This window comes from Prinia subflava (genome assembly GCF_021018805.1).
Source record: "Prinia subflava isolate CZ2003 ecotype Zambia chromosome W unlocalized genomic scaffold, Cam_Psub_1.2 scaffold_22_NEW, whole genome shotgun sequence".
In the NCBI taxonomy this organism is placed as follows: Eukaryota; Metazoa; Chordata; class Aves; order Passeriformes; family Cisticolidae; genus Prinia; species Prinia subflava.
In genome coordinates, this window is record NW_026960606.1 from 2,077,158 (window position 1) to 2,092,209 (window position 15,052).

General features: G+C 39.1%; 1 protein-coding gene across 3 annotated transcripts in view; it reads right to left on the reverse strand.

Annotated features, from left to right (window-relative positions):
• The window catches only part of LOC134564904 (chromodomain-helicase-DNA-binding protein 1-like), a 129,512-nt gene that overhangs the window by 25,295 nt on the left and 89,165 nt on the right, over positions 1-15,052 (reverse strand). For all 3 annotated transcript variants that reach the window (XM_063424190.1, XM_063424188.1, XM_063424189.1), the window contains 10 exons: positions 12,491-12,667; positions 12,124-12,284; positions 10,480-10,521; positions 9,754-9,884; positions 9,181-9,319; positions 8,323-8,473; positions 5,329-5,451; positions 4,843-4,971; positions 2,217-2,471; positions 1,667-1,807 (listed from right to left, as the gene is read on the reverse strand). In XM_063424190.1, coding sequence (XP_063280260.1) covers positions 1,667-1,807; positions 2,217-2,471; positions 4,843-4,971; positions 5,329-5,451; positions 8,323-8,473; positions 9,181-9,319; positions 9,754-9,884; positions 10,480-10,521; positions 12,124-12,284; positions 12,491-12,667 — 1,449 coding nt within the window. The remainder of the gene's footprint in view (positions 1-1,666; positions 1,808-2,216; positions 2,472-4,842; positions 4,972-5,328; positions 5,452-8,322; positions 8,474-9,180; positions 9,320-9,753; positions 9,885-10,479; positions 10,522-12,123; positions 12,285-12,490; positions 12,668-15,052) is intronic.

Here is a 15,052-nt window from a genome sequence, read left to right on the forward strand (position 1 = left end):
TGGGGTATGGATGAATGGTTTGAGGGACGGGGAATAACTGGATGGCTGAAAGATAGCACAAAGGGAGCTCTGTTATTACTATTAGTCATTATTTCATTGCTTTCTATTATTCCATGCATAATAAGATTGGTGACTCGCTTGGTAGAAAATGCAGTGAAGAGGATTGGGCTGGTGCAAGAAGGGGGAATTGTTGCAATGTATTTGAACAACTTAGATCACAGTATGCCCCAGCCAAACCATCTTTAGTTATTCTTATCAGAACTCTCAGGAATTTGTCAAGGTTACTGAGACAGAAACAATGCTAAATTAAGAAAGAAGAAGCTGAGAAACAAGAATACCAAGACTACAAGAACAAGATAAAGGAGGCCCAAAAAGCACTGAACTGTAACCAATCATATTTCCTGAGAGGTGCATGCTGAACGTGTGGACAAGACAGAAGCACCAATCAAGTAATGCGTGATTGTGTGAACAGTACTTTTAGAATGTATAAAGGTAGCTTAATGTAAACAAGAAACGGCTTCTACTCAATCATATTGGTTGGTAGTCCAGAGGTCCTCAACTCCCACAATTTTGGAGAACAGCACCATCACTGTGTCAACATCTGGGGACAACTCAAAAATCAGTGAAGCTCTTCCATTACCAGATCACGCCATTAAGTAGTTAAGCAGCTACATTACCTATTGCACTAACCACAGCTCAAGCAACCTTTAAAAAGACAGTTTTCAAAGTACACTGCTTAAGTTAAGTGTAGAGGTCAACAGAGGAGCACAGTTGTACATGGGAACTGTGTGATTTTCAGTCACCTAGCCACTCACAAGATATCCTGGAAATTATAGATGAGTCACTTATAACATCATTTACATAAAAAAACAAAATGCAAAACAACAATCCCTACACAGGTAAACTAGTCAGTACCATACTGACAAGAAAACAAGATCATTTGCTTGTTACAGCCAGCACCACAGTAGACCCAGTAAACCTGTCTAGCAGAAACAGACAACTGTTGAAAGTGGAGTGATAGAACTTTTACAGCAGAAAAGTAGCTGCTCAAAGTAAATTCTTAGCATCCTCCTAAAGTCCCCAATCAACCTATAAAATGTTACTTACCTCCCTTTTGTTCTTCCAATATTTTTTGCTGTTGTGATCAAAAGTAGTGATATAACTGAAATTCTTTTGGTATCAGAGATATTACTCCATCAAGGTATTTCTAAGGACTTTAGGATTTGTTCCTTCCTCTGTCTAATGCAGGAAGACTGTAATACTTCAAGAGCAACTTTCTCTTGTTAGCTTACAAAGAACAAAGGGGTATTTAATAAGGCCAAGTCAGAGACTACAGCAGTTGCATTAAAATTCATTAATTTCTGTCCTTTAAGAAGCAGTATCCATGAATTATTCTTGAGGATGGATCTTTACAGTCTGTATTTTAAAATTATCCAGCACACAGACTAGACAAATACTCTTCACTATACTGCATAAATGCAATAAAACTGCTGACCTAAAAACAAAACTGAATTTAGTATAGTGTCGATAAGCCTTCACTGATCTAAGATTTTACTGGCAATAGATATCTGTATTATAACACCTAATAGCAGAATCAAAAAACATCAGAAATTGTGTTCATTTAGAATATCAAGTGTAAACACCAAGTTATCAACAAAGGACTTACCACACCAAATGTCCTCTGATCCAGTTCTTCAGATTCTTCTGATATTGGAACTGTTTCACTAGTTGCAGTAATATGAACTGGAATATCCAACAATGAAACTTTTTTATTTTTTTCTTTATTTTCAGATTTGAGTTCATTTGCCTAAGAACAAAACATCAAAATTTATCTGATAAGCAAACCTTATTTTTGGGCTGAAATGATGCTGTAATTAGGCAATCACTGCATTGTATTCAATAATAACAAAAAGAAAAAAAAATCTGTCATGCGGTGATAGTACCTTTTATTTTCTCTCTCTGAGGGATGGAGAAGGAGAATGGACAAGTTTCTTGCACCACTTGCACTCAGTCCCACTAAGCTATAGATCTTTAAAAAGGTAATTTCCCTTTTTTTTTGCCTGTCCTTGTACTTACAAGTGGCAAAACTAAAACTTCACATGATGCAAAAGATTTCAATGAAATGATAATGATCCAAAATATCTTTTCAACTCAAAATCATCCACAAAAACCTGGTGGCCTTTTCTAGTGCTATATAAGAAAAGAAACCTAGTTACCTTTTCTTCCTTTACTTCTTTTTCTTTCTGCATGGATTCTTTTAGTTTGTTTTCTCTCTTTTCTTTAATATTTTTTAATTCTTTCTTATCTTCTTTTTCTTTTTTCTCTCTTTTTAAATGCCTCTTATTTTCTTTTTCTCTTGTCTCTCTTTTTTCTAGAGCTTCCATCTTTATACCAATATCTGGCTCAGGCTTTTCTTCATTTTCTTCTGCTTTTATTTTTTTATGTGGACATTTCACTGAAACAATCTTGTCCTGAAAGACACAAGCATATATGTCATATCAAATGGAGTTTCTAACTATACAAGTTTTGCAACCATCAGATTAAAATGTACTTTTTTTTGTGTGTGATTTCTTTTCTTAGGTTTAACACCTATCAAATGGAGCTGGATGCAGTTGCAAAACAAGATGAGGACTGCTTACTCATTTCCTTGATGTGACGCAAAACAAGAATTGATTGGGCAGGGGTAATGGGCATGTGTGAGAGATTAAATCCTTTTAATTTTTGTATTACCAAAGAAATTTGCCCCTGTAAAAAGTAGTTAAGCTGCAAAGAGCTAAAAGCAGTAAGGAAGTAGACATCACAAGACTGAGCTGATTTTTTGGGGCATGGTGATAATAAAAGACTTCTGTTCTGGTTAATTTTGTTCCAGTAACTTTTATGTGACCCCAAATTAAACAGTCACAGTCAGTCACAGGAGAAGGGAACAGAGTTCCAACTTTTGCTTTTTCAGAGATGTTCTGAAGAATCTAGTGGTTTTTCAGCTACCTTCAAAGTCACAAAATTAGGTGCAACATGGCCCCTAAAAATCTATTGGGTTTTTTTTCTTCTCTCTAGTGATTTCTGCTGTGTGATAAATTTAAATAAATGAACCAACAAAAACAGAGTCCTAAAGGAACACATCAGAAGTAATAAAAACAACAAAGTTGAGTAGCCTATTAGAACAATATTTGTTGAATAATAGTCAACATCGACAAGTCCATGGGTCCTGATGGGATGCACCCACGTGTGCTGAAGGAACTGGCAAATATCACTGCTAGGCCACTTGCAATCATCTTTGAAGGAGAACCCAGAGAACTATAGGCCGCTCAGCTTCAACTCAATCCCTGGAAAGGTGATGGAGCACCTCACTCTGGAGGCCATGTCTATCCCCATGGATGACAAGAAGATGATTAGGAGTAGTCAGCATGTATTCACCAAAGGAAAATCATGCTTGTCCAACCTGATTGCCTTCTACAATGGGACAACTGGCTGGATAGATGAGAGGAGTGGATATTGCCCACCTGGACTTCAGCAAGGCTTTCAACACTGTCTCCTGTGACATCCTCATATCATAGTGGACAGTGAGGTGGATTGAGAACTGGCTGAAAGGCAGGTCTCAGAGTGTTATGATCAGTTGCAGTCTAGTTGGAGGCCTGTCACTAGTGGTGTCCCCCAAGATTCAATGCTGGGCTCAGTATTGTTTAACTTGTTCATCAATGACTTAGATGAAGGGGTAGATGCCTCCTCAGCAAGTTCACTGATGATACAAAGCTGGGAGGAGTGGCTGATACCTCAGAGGGCTGTGCAGGCCTTCAGAAGGACCTTGACAGGTTGGAGAGATGGGCAGGGAGGAACCTTCTGAAATTCAACAAAGGCAAATGCAGGGTCCTGTACCTGGGTAAGAATAACCCCAGGCCCCAGTGCAAGCTGGGGGTGACCTGCTGGAAAGCAGCTCTGCGGAAAAGGACCTGGGAGACCTGGTGGACAACAAGCTGTCCATGAGCCAGCAGTGCCCTTGTGGCAAAGAAGGCCAACAGCATCCTGGGGTGCATTAGGAAGAGCATTGCCAGCAGGTCATGGGAGGTGATCCCGCCCCTCTATTCAGCCCTAGTGAGGCACATCTGGAGTGCTGTGTCCAGTTTTGGGCTCCTCAGTATGAGAGAAACATGGAACTCCTGAAGCGAATCCAGAAGAAGGCTATAAATATTATTAGGGGACTGGAACATCTCACTTAAGGAAAAAAAAAGTTGAGGGAGCTGGGTCTCTTCAGCCTGGAGGGGAGAGATCTGAGAAGGGACCTCATCAGTATCCCCTTATCTGAAGGGAGGGTGTCATAGGATGGAGCCAGGCTCTTCTCGGTGGTGCCAAGCAATAAGACAAGAGGCAATGGGCAGAAACTGGAACACAGGAAGATCCACCTGAACATGAGGAAGAACTTTACTGTGAGGGTGACTGAGCAGTGGAACAGGTTATCCAGAGAGGGTGTGGAGTCTCCTTCTCTGGAAATATTCAAGAACTATCTAGAAACAATCCTGAGTAACATACTCTAGGGGACCTGGCTTGAGCAGGGAGGTTGGACTAGATGACCTCCAGTGGTCCCTTCCAACCTGACCCATTCTGTGATAATGAAAGCCCTGACATACACAGAAGCATTAACTTGCATGTCTCAAAACACTGTCTATGTATGCAGTACTTTCTAAACAATCTTGATCTTTTTCCCTGAGCCTGAACAAAAGTTGCTACCTGAAGAATCATAATCAGTAGTAAAAATGGATTAGTCAGAAACATTAGTTTTATATTTAGATTTTATAATTGCATTTCGAGAAGATAAAATGTTCAAGTCTTTATATGAATGATGTTTACCTCATTATACTCATCATCATCAGATTTTTCTGAGGGTGGTGATGAGTCACTTTTTATTTCTTCTTTAATTTTTGCAGCCTTTGTTGCTCTATTCTTCTTACTTCTTGCTTTCTTCCTCTTTGAATTGCCCTGAATGCAAATTAGCACCTTTATTATGTCAATTGACAAGTGTCTGTACCACAGATTCAGAAAAAGATTTTGGTTTTTATGTTAAAGAAAACATTCAATTTATTTATTGCCACTAATGACCACCACTTTTCTCAGGATTGGAGACAGAGCCTAATGCAACAGTAGAGAATATTTACAAATAAGGGAGAAAAAAACAATATTAAACTTGCAATACATTCCTCGAATTAGTCTCATATAATACAATTACCAATACAGAGAAAAATGACACAAAGAAGAGTGGAACTAAGAATAAAACAAGTATCTACTGACATTCCCACAGGTATATTATCTTGCTACTTAATATTAAGCTTAACTTACTGCACCAGTAAGTCTTTGCACTTCTTTTCTTGCAAGGTCTTTATTCAGTAATTTAATGAGGTAATCTGCACGGGTCTGCAACTGCTTTGCCTGTGGTTTCTTATCTGGGTCATCAGGTAAAATCTGAGGAGAGCAATGGTAGCATCAACTATAAGTGCACATTATCAAATTAGGAAGCTGCTAGTGTGGAGCACTGGGAACAGAAAAAGTAGAATTAAAAAAAATAGGTAAAAAAACAATCCACTCCAACTATACCTGACCAATATGTCGCTTCAATGAATGGACAACTTAAACATTTTATTTTTCCTCAAACACACAACTAATGTAGTCTTGAAAATATTCTCACAAAATTTACAGTCAACTCAAGAAACTAGCCTCAAATTTCTGTTTCCACTCTCATAGTTTATCTAAAAAATCCAGAGCTCTCGTACCACTGTCATCCACAGATCTCCTAGTTTTGCCATGTGCTTCTAAATGCATTAACTCATTACCACAGGATATGTAGAAGCCAAAAAAAAAAGTTTCATAAAACAAGCAATTAATGGAAGGTAGGGGCAGGATATCATTTAACAGATTTATATATAACCCTGGCTCCTCAAATCCCAAAGCTACAGGTTGGCAGTACCATTGTTTGCTTCTCTCTAGCATTTCTCTAAATGTTTCTCACTACTTCTAAGCAGTCACTGCACTACTAATCTGACAAATACAGCAATTCTCATGTTGCAAATGAAAGTCAGTTTCAAACAAAGAAAACAGTGATAGGGAAACCAAACCAAAATCCCCAAACCAATTTCCCTCCAAAAGATCGAGATTAAAATGACAGAATTCATAGAATTATTTAGGTTGGAAAAGACCTCTGAGATCATAGAGTCCAACCTTTGACCAATCATCACCTTGTCAACCAGACCATGGCAAGTGCCATATCCAGTCGTTTCTTGCTTCTTGCACACCTCCAGGGACAGTGACTCCAACACCTCCCTGGGCAGTCCATTCCAATGTTTAACAATCCTTTCCATGAAGAAATTTCTCCTGATGTCCAACTATAATCTCCCCCGGCACAGCTTGAGGCCATGTCCTCTTGTCCTGTCACGAGTTGCCTGGGAAAAGAGGCTGACCCTCACTGTGCTACAATCTCCTTTCAGAAAGTTGTAGAGGAGTGATAAGGTCTGCCCCGAGCCTCTTATTCTCCAGGTTAAACAACCCCAGTACCCTCAGCCGCTCCTCATGACTTACTCTCTAGACCCTTCAGCAGCTCCATTGCCCTTCGCTGGACTCACTCTAGCACTTCAATGTCTGTCTTGAAGTGAGTGGCCCAAAACTGAACACAGGATTCAAGGTGTGGCCTTACCAGTGCCCAGTACAGGGGGGAAATCACTGCTCTGGTTCTGCTTCCCACACTATTTCTGACACAAGCCAGGATGCCATTTGCCTTCTTGGCCACCTGGGCACACCCTGGCTCACGTTCAGCTGGCTGTCGACCAGCAGCCCCAGGGCCTTTTCTGCTGGGCAGCTTTCCAGCCACTCTTCCCCAAGCCTGTAGCGCTGCAGGGGGTTGTTGTGACCCAAGTGCAGGACCCAGCACTAGGTCTTGTTGAACTGAATACCATTGGTCTTGGCCCATCAATCCAGCCTGTTCAAATCCCTCTGCAGAGCCTTCCTACCCTCTAGCAGATCAACATTTCTACTCAACTTAGTGTCATCTGCAAACTTACTAAGGGTGCCCTCAATCCCCTCAGCCATATCATCAATAAAGATATTAAACAGGACTGGGCCCAATACTGATCCCTAGGCATGGCCATCCAGCAAGTTCATAACTCATCAAGGAGTGTACCTGGTCCAAGCTGTGGGCTGACAGTTTTTCGAGGAGAATGCTGTGGGAGACAGTATCAAAGGCTTTGCTGAAGTCCAAGCAGAAACATCCACAGCCTTTTCCTCATCTACTAGGTGGGTCCCCTTGTCATAAAAGGAGATCAGACAGGTTAGGCAGGACCTACATTACCTAAACCCATGGTGGCTATGCTTGATTCCTTGGTTGTCCAGTATGTGCCATGTGATCACACTCAAGATGATCTGTTCCATAACCTTGCTGGGCACTGAGGTCAGGCTGACAGGCCTGTACTTTCCCGGATGATCCTTCCAGCCTTTCTTGTAGAAGGGTATTATATTGGTCAACCTCCAGTCATCTGGGACCTCCCCAGTTAGCCAGAACTGATGACAAACTATGAAGAGCAGCTTAGCAAGCTCTTCCACCAGCTCCCTCAGTACCCTTGGATGAATCCTATCTGGCCCCATAGACTTGTGAGTGTCTAAGTGTCTCAGCAGGTCACTAACTACCTCCTCCTGGATTGCAGAGGGTCTATTCTGGTCCTTATCCCTGTCTACCAGCTCAGGGGGGGTCAGTTGTTCTGAGGATAACTGGTCTTACTGTAAGACTGAGGCAAAGAAGGCATTAACTACCTCTGCCTTTTCCTCATCCTTGGTGACAATGTTCCCTCCTGCATCCAATAAGAAATAGAGATTCTCCCTGGCCCTCCTTTTGTTGTTAATGTATCGGTAAAAACATTTTTTATTATCTTTCACAGCAGTGGCCAGGCTGAATTCTAGCTGAGCTTTCACTTTTCTAATTTTCTCTCTACATGACCTAACATCCTTGTACTCTTCCTGATTTGCCTGCCCCTTCTTCCAAAAGTCTGGTATTAATTCAAATTAACACAGCTAGAGCATTTAAACTAGGGAAGCAAAAGATGGAAGAGAGATTTCAAGTGACACAAATACATAGAAATACAGAAACATAGCAGACTCTAAGAAGGTATACTTCAACTGAATACACAAAATCGTAAAATTTAATGATTTACCAAAAGGATACAAAGGAGTTCAACTGACCTAACTTCTGGGGGATTTCAGTTATCATAAAATAAAGTCTTTAAGTAACTGTTCTTATTAACATTATTACCTAAAAAAACCCTCCTTGATGAAATTTTGCAGATGACATACCTTCTGTGTCAAACTGAGATCAGGATCCATTTTTATCATTTCCCAGCTGCCATAGCCATATTCGTAGATACCTATTAACAGATTGGAATCATCTTCCTTACCCCAATCTATATCAAAATGAGCTGCCTTGGTGTGGCATGGGATGACATATCTAGTAGAAATAAATTAGAAATATAAACAAGCAAACTTCTCAAACTTAGTAAGGGATAGAAGAACATGCCACATATCACTGAGATCCTGGTATATTTAGTAAGTAATCCACACAACTATCAGGCTTTCTTACAATTTCTATAAAATATTTATTCAAATCAGTACCAAAATATGTTTTAAAGGAGATCAAGATTAAGATATAAAAAACTAGTCATCTATCTGTGGCCATGGACTGAGTCAGAACTGGCTAACCATGAAGATAAGCTTAAAATATTACTCAAGTGTAACTGCTAACTGAATAAGCAGATAGTCTAGGGACTATGATACACAAGGTAGTAAGCTAAAAAGTTCATAGGTCTAAACAACTACCAACAATTACTATCTGCTCCATTTTGACAAATATTACATTCTCTCAGGAAGAGGTGACACAAAGCAGTTCCCCAACAAGTCTAATTTCTAGCCTGGAATAATTGAGTAACCAAACCCAGTCCCTAATAAATAAAGTTCAGAAGGCAAAGCAAATACTGGCTTCTAAGGAGAGGGAAGAAAGAATAAAGAAAGGATGTGGAGCAGATTTCTGCTGCCAGTTCTTAGAGGTAATGGAGTGGCATGGCTGTCCCAGTGTACTCAGTCTGGATTGCTTAAATATATTCATAAAAGCCTTGAATAACTTTCTACATTATGGGCTCCTTCAGGAAAAAAAAATACCTTTTCCTTTCTTCTGGATCTGCAGGAATGGATCTGTGCAATGGTGCCAACTCTTCTTCATGAGAAATAACTAGCTTTGCATTCACTTGTACTCCTGATATTCGGAATGTTGGGCCTTTAACTTTCCCAAATCTACCTCCTTAAAATAAAGGAACAAATTATTAAAATATTTAGCTTTTATGTGTATCTTATAGACAAAAATAGAGAAAAAAGAAAGTTTGATGCTATAGCAGCAGACATTCAATTATAGCAAATTAATTTTTCTTAACCTAATGTTTTAATTAAACTCTAGAACCTGAAGGTCTTGCAGTTAATAGTAGCAGATTAATTTTAAATTTCATGGTAAAGCAAAAACATATTGTATCCTACTATGACAGCTCACTCAGGGAAAGGGGGAAGAAAAACAAAACCAAAAAGTCTTCTTACTAAAATCCTTTTTTCTAAATCACCTAGCATGCTAACATTTTGTTAATGCTTTCCCCTAACACAATTTTGTTGTAATCAGAGTGCATGAATCATTCATATCTCTTTGACACTTTTTATTCCCCTCCCCCACCCCCAAACACACTTTACCTGCTCTTTCTTGGCCAAAGGAATTGTCCTTTAAAGCCTTAATGCATCCATTATGTACAAGTTCTCCCAGACGTCTAAGGTCTATCTCAGATTTATCAACTAGCTCAGCATCTCTAGCTATAGCATCTAACCTGGAAGAAAACAAATATGTTTTTACAGCTCTAAAACTTTAGTATTATGAAAGACTCCTTCAGATTTTGAAACTAGATATGTGATCCTGTAAGTTATCATTCATCCACACTTGCTATACTGCATAAAAATTTAATCCATGCAGTTAAAAGCAGCTAAAGAAAAGAATACAGAAACTATAAAAAAGGGTATTTCACATAAAGGACTATACAATGGGAAATATAAAGGATCCTATCTATGCAGTTTTGAGTTACATTTCAACACATTCTTTTAAATAGAAAAGGAACTATTATTAAGCGTATGGTTTTATTCACTTATCAAACAAAAAACCTGAATGACTGTCACTAATGCAGAATTAACAGAATAGTAGGTTAAGTATAAAGAAAAAGTAAGCAGTCTTGCAAAATGCAAAGATTTGTCAAACTGGCTGTCTACATACCATATATGATGAAAGGAAAAAAATAAATTCATGTCATAGTACAGGCAAAAGACTAGGCACACTATTTCCTCTTCAACCTAAGGTTTCTTGGTGTACTGTTTAATTGTAATGGAAACAATGTACCAAATTGCTATACAAATATAAGCAAATTAGTTTACCTTTCAAGTGGGCCACCAAATTTCTTGTAACTCTTTATAAACCTAATAACAGAAAATAATTTTGCAGTTAAAAATGTGTGCTTAATTACATTGGTTTTAAAAATGCATGTGTAAAGTCTTAGTACAAGGCTATGTGGACAATGCAAAGAGAATAAGAACTAGAGAGACTAGGATGGCTTACTATATGAAGACAACCCACATTTAAAACCACAGTTCTATTTGTTTTAATGATATAAATAAAACAATAGAAAATACAATTTATTTTAAATGTTTCTTTACTAATTAGTTCCACAAGACAAAGAATTCAGCAATGTTATGTGTCTAATCATAAAAATCCAATGTGGATTTATAGCAAATTGAGAATTCAGATAATATGTTAGGTCTCATAATAAAGAGAAGCTAGCTGCAATTTTAAGGTGATTTTAAGACTTAGGAAAACATAACATGAAAGATAAAGGATGCAAGCACAAGAATACCCTTGACAAAAGCAGCAAACCATTATTTATTAGATAAAATGAAAAGGAAGCAAGGCTCTTAAAGGTTATTTATATAATCAAAAATATTTTAGAAGCTGTACAGCATTTTAGAGAAAAATGAATACTTAAATTACAGAAGCAAAGTAGCATTTCACAAACCAAAGTAAAGCAAAACATTTTCTACTTCTTGCAAAGAAGTATTTTTAGCATCAAATATTGCGAGACCAGCTGTACAGATTCACTTATGTACTGGGTTTTGCTGAGATAAAGGTAATTTTCTTCAGAGCACCATATCTGCTAGTATGTTTTCGATTTGTGACCAAAGCAGCGTTGATAACATGCTAATATTTCAGCTCTTGCTTAACAGTGTTTTCACAGCATCAAGGCCTTTGCTGCTTCTCACACCACCTCACCAGTGAGTAGGCTGGGGGTGCACAAGAAGTTGAGAGGGGACACAGCTGGGACAGCTAACTCCAACTGACCAAAGGGTTATTCCAGACCATATGATGTCATGCTTGGCAATAAAAACTGTGTAGAAGGAGGAATAGGGGATGTTTGGTGTTATGGTATCTGTCTTCCCAAGTAACTGTTACACATGGTGAAGCCTTGCTTTCCAGGAAATGGGTAAATGCTTGCTAGTGGGAAGTGGTGCATGAATTCCTTGTTTTGCTTTTCTTGTGCATGTGGCTTTTGCTTTCCCCATTACACTGTCTTTATCTCAACCTACAAGTTTTCTCATTTTTACCCTTCTGATTTGCTCCTCAATCCCTCCGGAAGAGACTGAGCAAGCTTAGCTTGCTGCTAAGTGGTGCTTAGCTGGCTACTAAGGTTAAACCACAACTTATCGAAATATTTTTTTTTTTAGTTTTAAAATGCATCATATAACATTAACACAATTATAATGGCAAGAAATTTAAAAAAACAAAACTCACTGAACCTTTTTGTAGAACATTTTTTGAACTCAAGTTATTCCTCACCAAAATAGGTTGAAATTCTGCACATAACAATTCCTTATGTCAGCACTCCAAACTACTCAAGAGTAGTCTTAAATGCCTAGAATAAAAATTTTAACTAAACGCAAAATAGACTAGTTTCCATATTTTCAAACTCTAAAATAACAAAAAAATGTTTTGTCCCTTTAAACATGCATGTCCCCCCCACATCTTACCGCCTAATCTCTGCATCACTAAATCCTTTAATATTTTCTCGAGGAATAGTTCGTGGTCTTCCACGTTTTTTTGGTCGTTTTCTTTCTGAGACTGAGTCACTATCAGATCCAGAATATCTTCTCCTCCTACTGCGTTTCCCTTCACTTCCATTAAAGCTGATCTGTAATTTCAGATTTAGTAGTTCAAAGCTACATGACTAAACATTTTATTAATATGTTATCTAGCCTGTCAAAAATGAGGGGGGGTGTGTGTGGGTGCCACACATGAAAACCACCCAACCCAAAAGTACAAGCCAAAACAAGTGCAATAAAAAACCCCAATAATAACAACAACAAAATCAGGTAGTTAGTCAAAACCCAGGGATACCTGTTTTGCACAGTTTCTCATCCTTGGCAGCATATATATTTCTTCAAGTTCTTTTTGTCTTTCCTCCTCTTCTATTCGTCGCCGCTGGACTTCTGGAATGATTTCTTCCCAGTTTCTTAAATTTTGTTCTGGTTCCAACTCAATGTCATCTTCATCCATATTTGAAAAGTTAGCCACCTTAGATATTGGAAGATAAGTATTTTCACCAAATCAATACATGCTTTTACTTATTCAAAGAGCCAGTAAGTAATATATTAGGAAAACTTAGTTCAGAATGACACATTTTATTTGTTTGTATATACACAAAATGTACACATATAAAATGCTTCACGAAGGACTGTCTCTAATGAAAATATTTTCAAAAATGAAACACACACACTGCATACAACATGGCTGAATATAAAGATAAGAATATTTTTCTTCTTTTACAAGTTGAGTACTATAAAAACACTGTGAAATGTATACCCAATAGCTGTGATTGTTGTTTAAATTCCTTCAAAACTGAGATCAAGTCTAACTATATGTTAGAGTTAATGTGAAAGTATAATAATGTAGAACTAAACATTAGTAAACTGTAGAAATCACAGTACATTGCAAATGAATGATTAGCATAAAAATTATTTACTATGCTACTGATCTAAAGAAGTCCTGCCCTGATTTAAACAAAACCAAACAAAACCACACCAAACTTAAACAACAAAAAGATCCACAAAAACAAAGAAAAACAGTCCCAACCAACAAAAATACCTCACCATCCACAATTACTCAATATTTTAAGTATTATCCAGTTAAGCATATCTGGCATTCATGTTTACATGGGGGCTGAAAAAAGATTTTACAAGTCATCAACTAAGAAATACAAATTTCATTCTTTGTTTTAAGAAGTACTAAAGGTGCTTAACAACATTAAAGTATTAAATTAAAAACAGCTCTCCCCAGTATGCTAACAATTAAATCAAGGACTAATGTATTTGTAAATACCTTTCTTATTTTGTTAGCAAAATATATTATGTATTTTACATGCTTGCACTGGCAGTAATTACCCTGTTGTATTGGTTTTGCATGGCCAGTTTGTTTTTTCTTTGGGGGGGCCACAGAGGTGGCTTCTGTGAGAAGCTGCTGGAAGCTTCCACCATGTCCAGCAGAGCCAATCCCTGATGGCTCTGAAGATGGACATGCTGCTGACCAAAGCTGGGCCAATGAGAGAGGTTGGTAACACCTCTGTGATAACTAATTTAAGAAGAAAATCAAAACAAAGTGCACACAGTTTTTCTGTCTAGTCAGAGAAAAGGAGGAGGTGAGAACATGTGAGGCAAAACAACATGGCAGCACCAAAGTCAGTAGAGAAGGAGGGGGCAGAGGTGCTCCAGGCACCAAAGCTGAGATCCCTCTGCAGGCTGTGGTGAAGACCATGGTGAAGCAGCTGTCCCTCTGCAGCCCATAGGGATCCACGGGGGATGCAGAGATCCACCTGCAGCCTGTGGGAGAGGTGCCCATGCCAGAGTGGGTGGATGCCTGGAGGAGGCTGTGATCCAGTGGAAGAGCCAGTGGAGAAAGAGGACCCTTGCTTCCAGGCTGGAGCAGCCTATCCTTGGAGGACTGCACCCCATGGAAAGAGAGACCCATGTCACAGCAGTTTTAGGAGAACTGTCTGCCCGTGGGGGGAATTCATGTTGCAGCAGGTGTGGTAGGACTGCTGCTTGTGAAAGTGGACCCATGCTGGAGAAGTTCATGGAGAACTGTCTTCTGTGGGTGGGACCCCATGGTCTCACAGTGGAAGGACTCCTCTTCTGGAGTAGCAGAAGAAAATTTTGGGTGATGAACTGACCAAAATCCCTACGCCCTGTCTCCCTGTGCTGTTGGTGGGAAGGAGGGAGGGGGTGGGAGGAAAAAAGGTGTTTTAAGGACTTGTTTTACTTCTCATTATCCTCCTTGGATTCTGTTAGTAATAAATTCACTTTGCAACCTTAAGTTGAGCCTGTTTTGCCCTTGAAGTGTTTTCTCCTGGTCCTCATCTCAACTCATTAATCTTTCATTAATTTTTTTTTCTCTCCTCTACCCAGCTGTGGCAGGGAAGGGTGAGCGAGCGACTCTCATGGGTGCCTGGCTGTAGTGGTTTCACATTCACCTCTGTTTCTGTTTACTAAATTTACTGTAGTGATCTAAATATCTTTCTTGCTGTGAGATAGGATGAGGGAGGAAAAGGCATTGGGCCAGTGTCAAACCACAACACCTGTATAGGTGAATAGACATTGCATGCCAAAGACCTAACTCACTGTTTCACACATTTCACAGAATCACAGAATATGCTGAGTTAGACAGGACCCACAGGGACCAGAGTTCAACTCCTGGCTCTGCACAGAACACCCCAAGAGTCACACCATGTGCCCAAGAGCATTGTCCAAACACTTCTTGAACTCAGTCAGGCTTAGTGCTGTGACCACTTCCCTGGGGAGCCTGTTCCAGTGCCCAACCATCCCCTGGGTGAAGAACCTTTTTCTTATACCCAGCCTAAACCTCCTCTGACTTAGCTCCATGCTGTTTCCTCAAGTCCTGTCACTG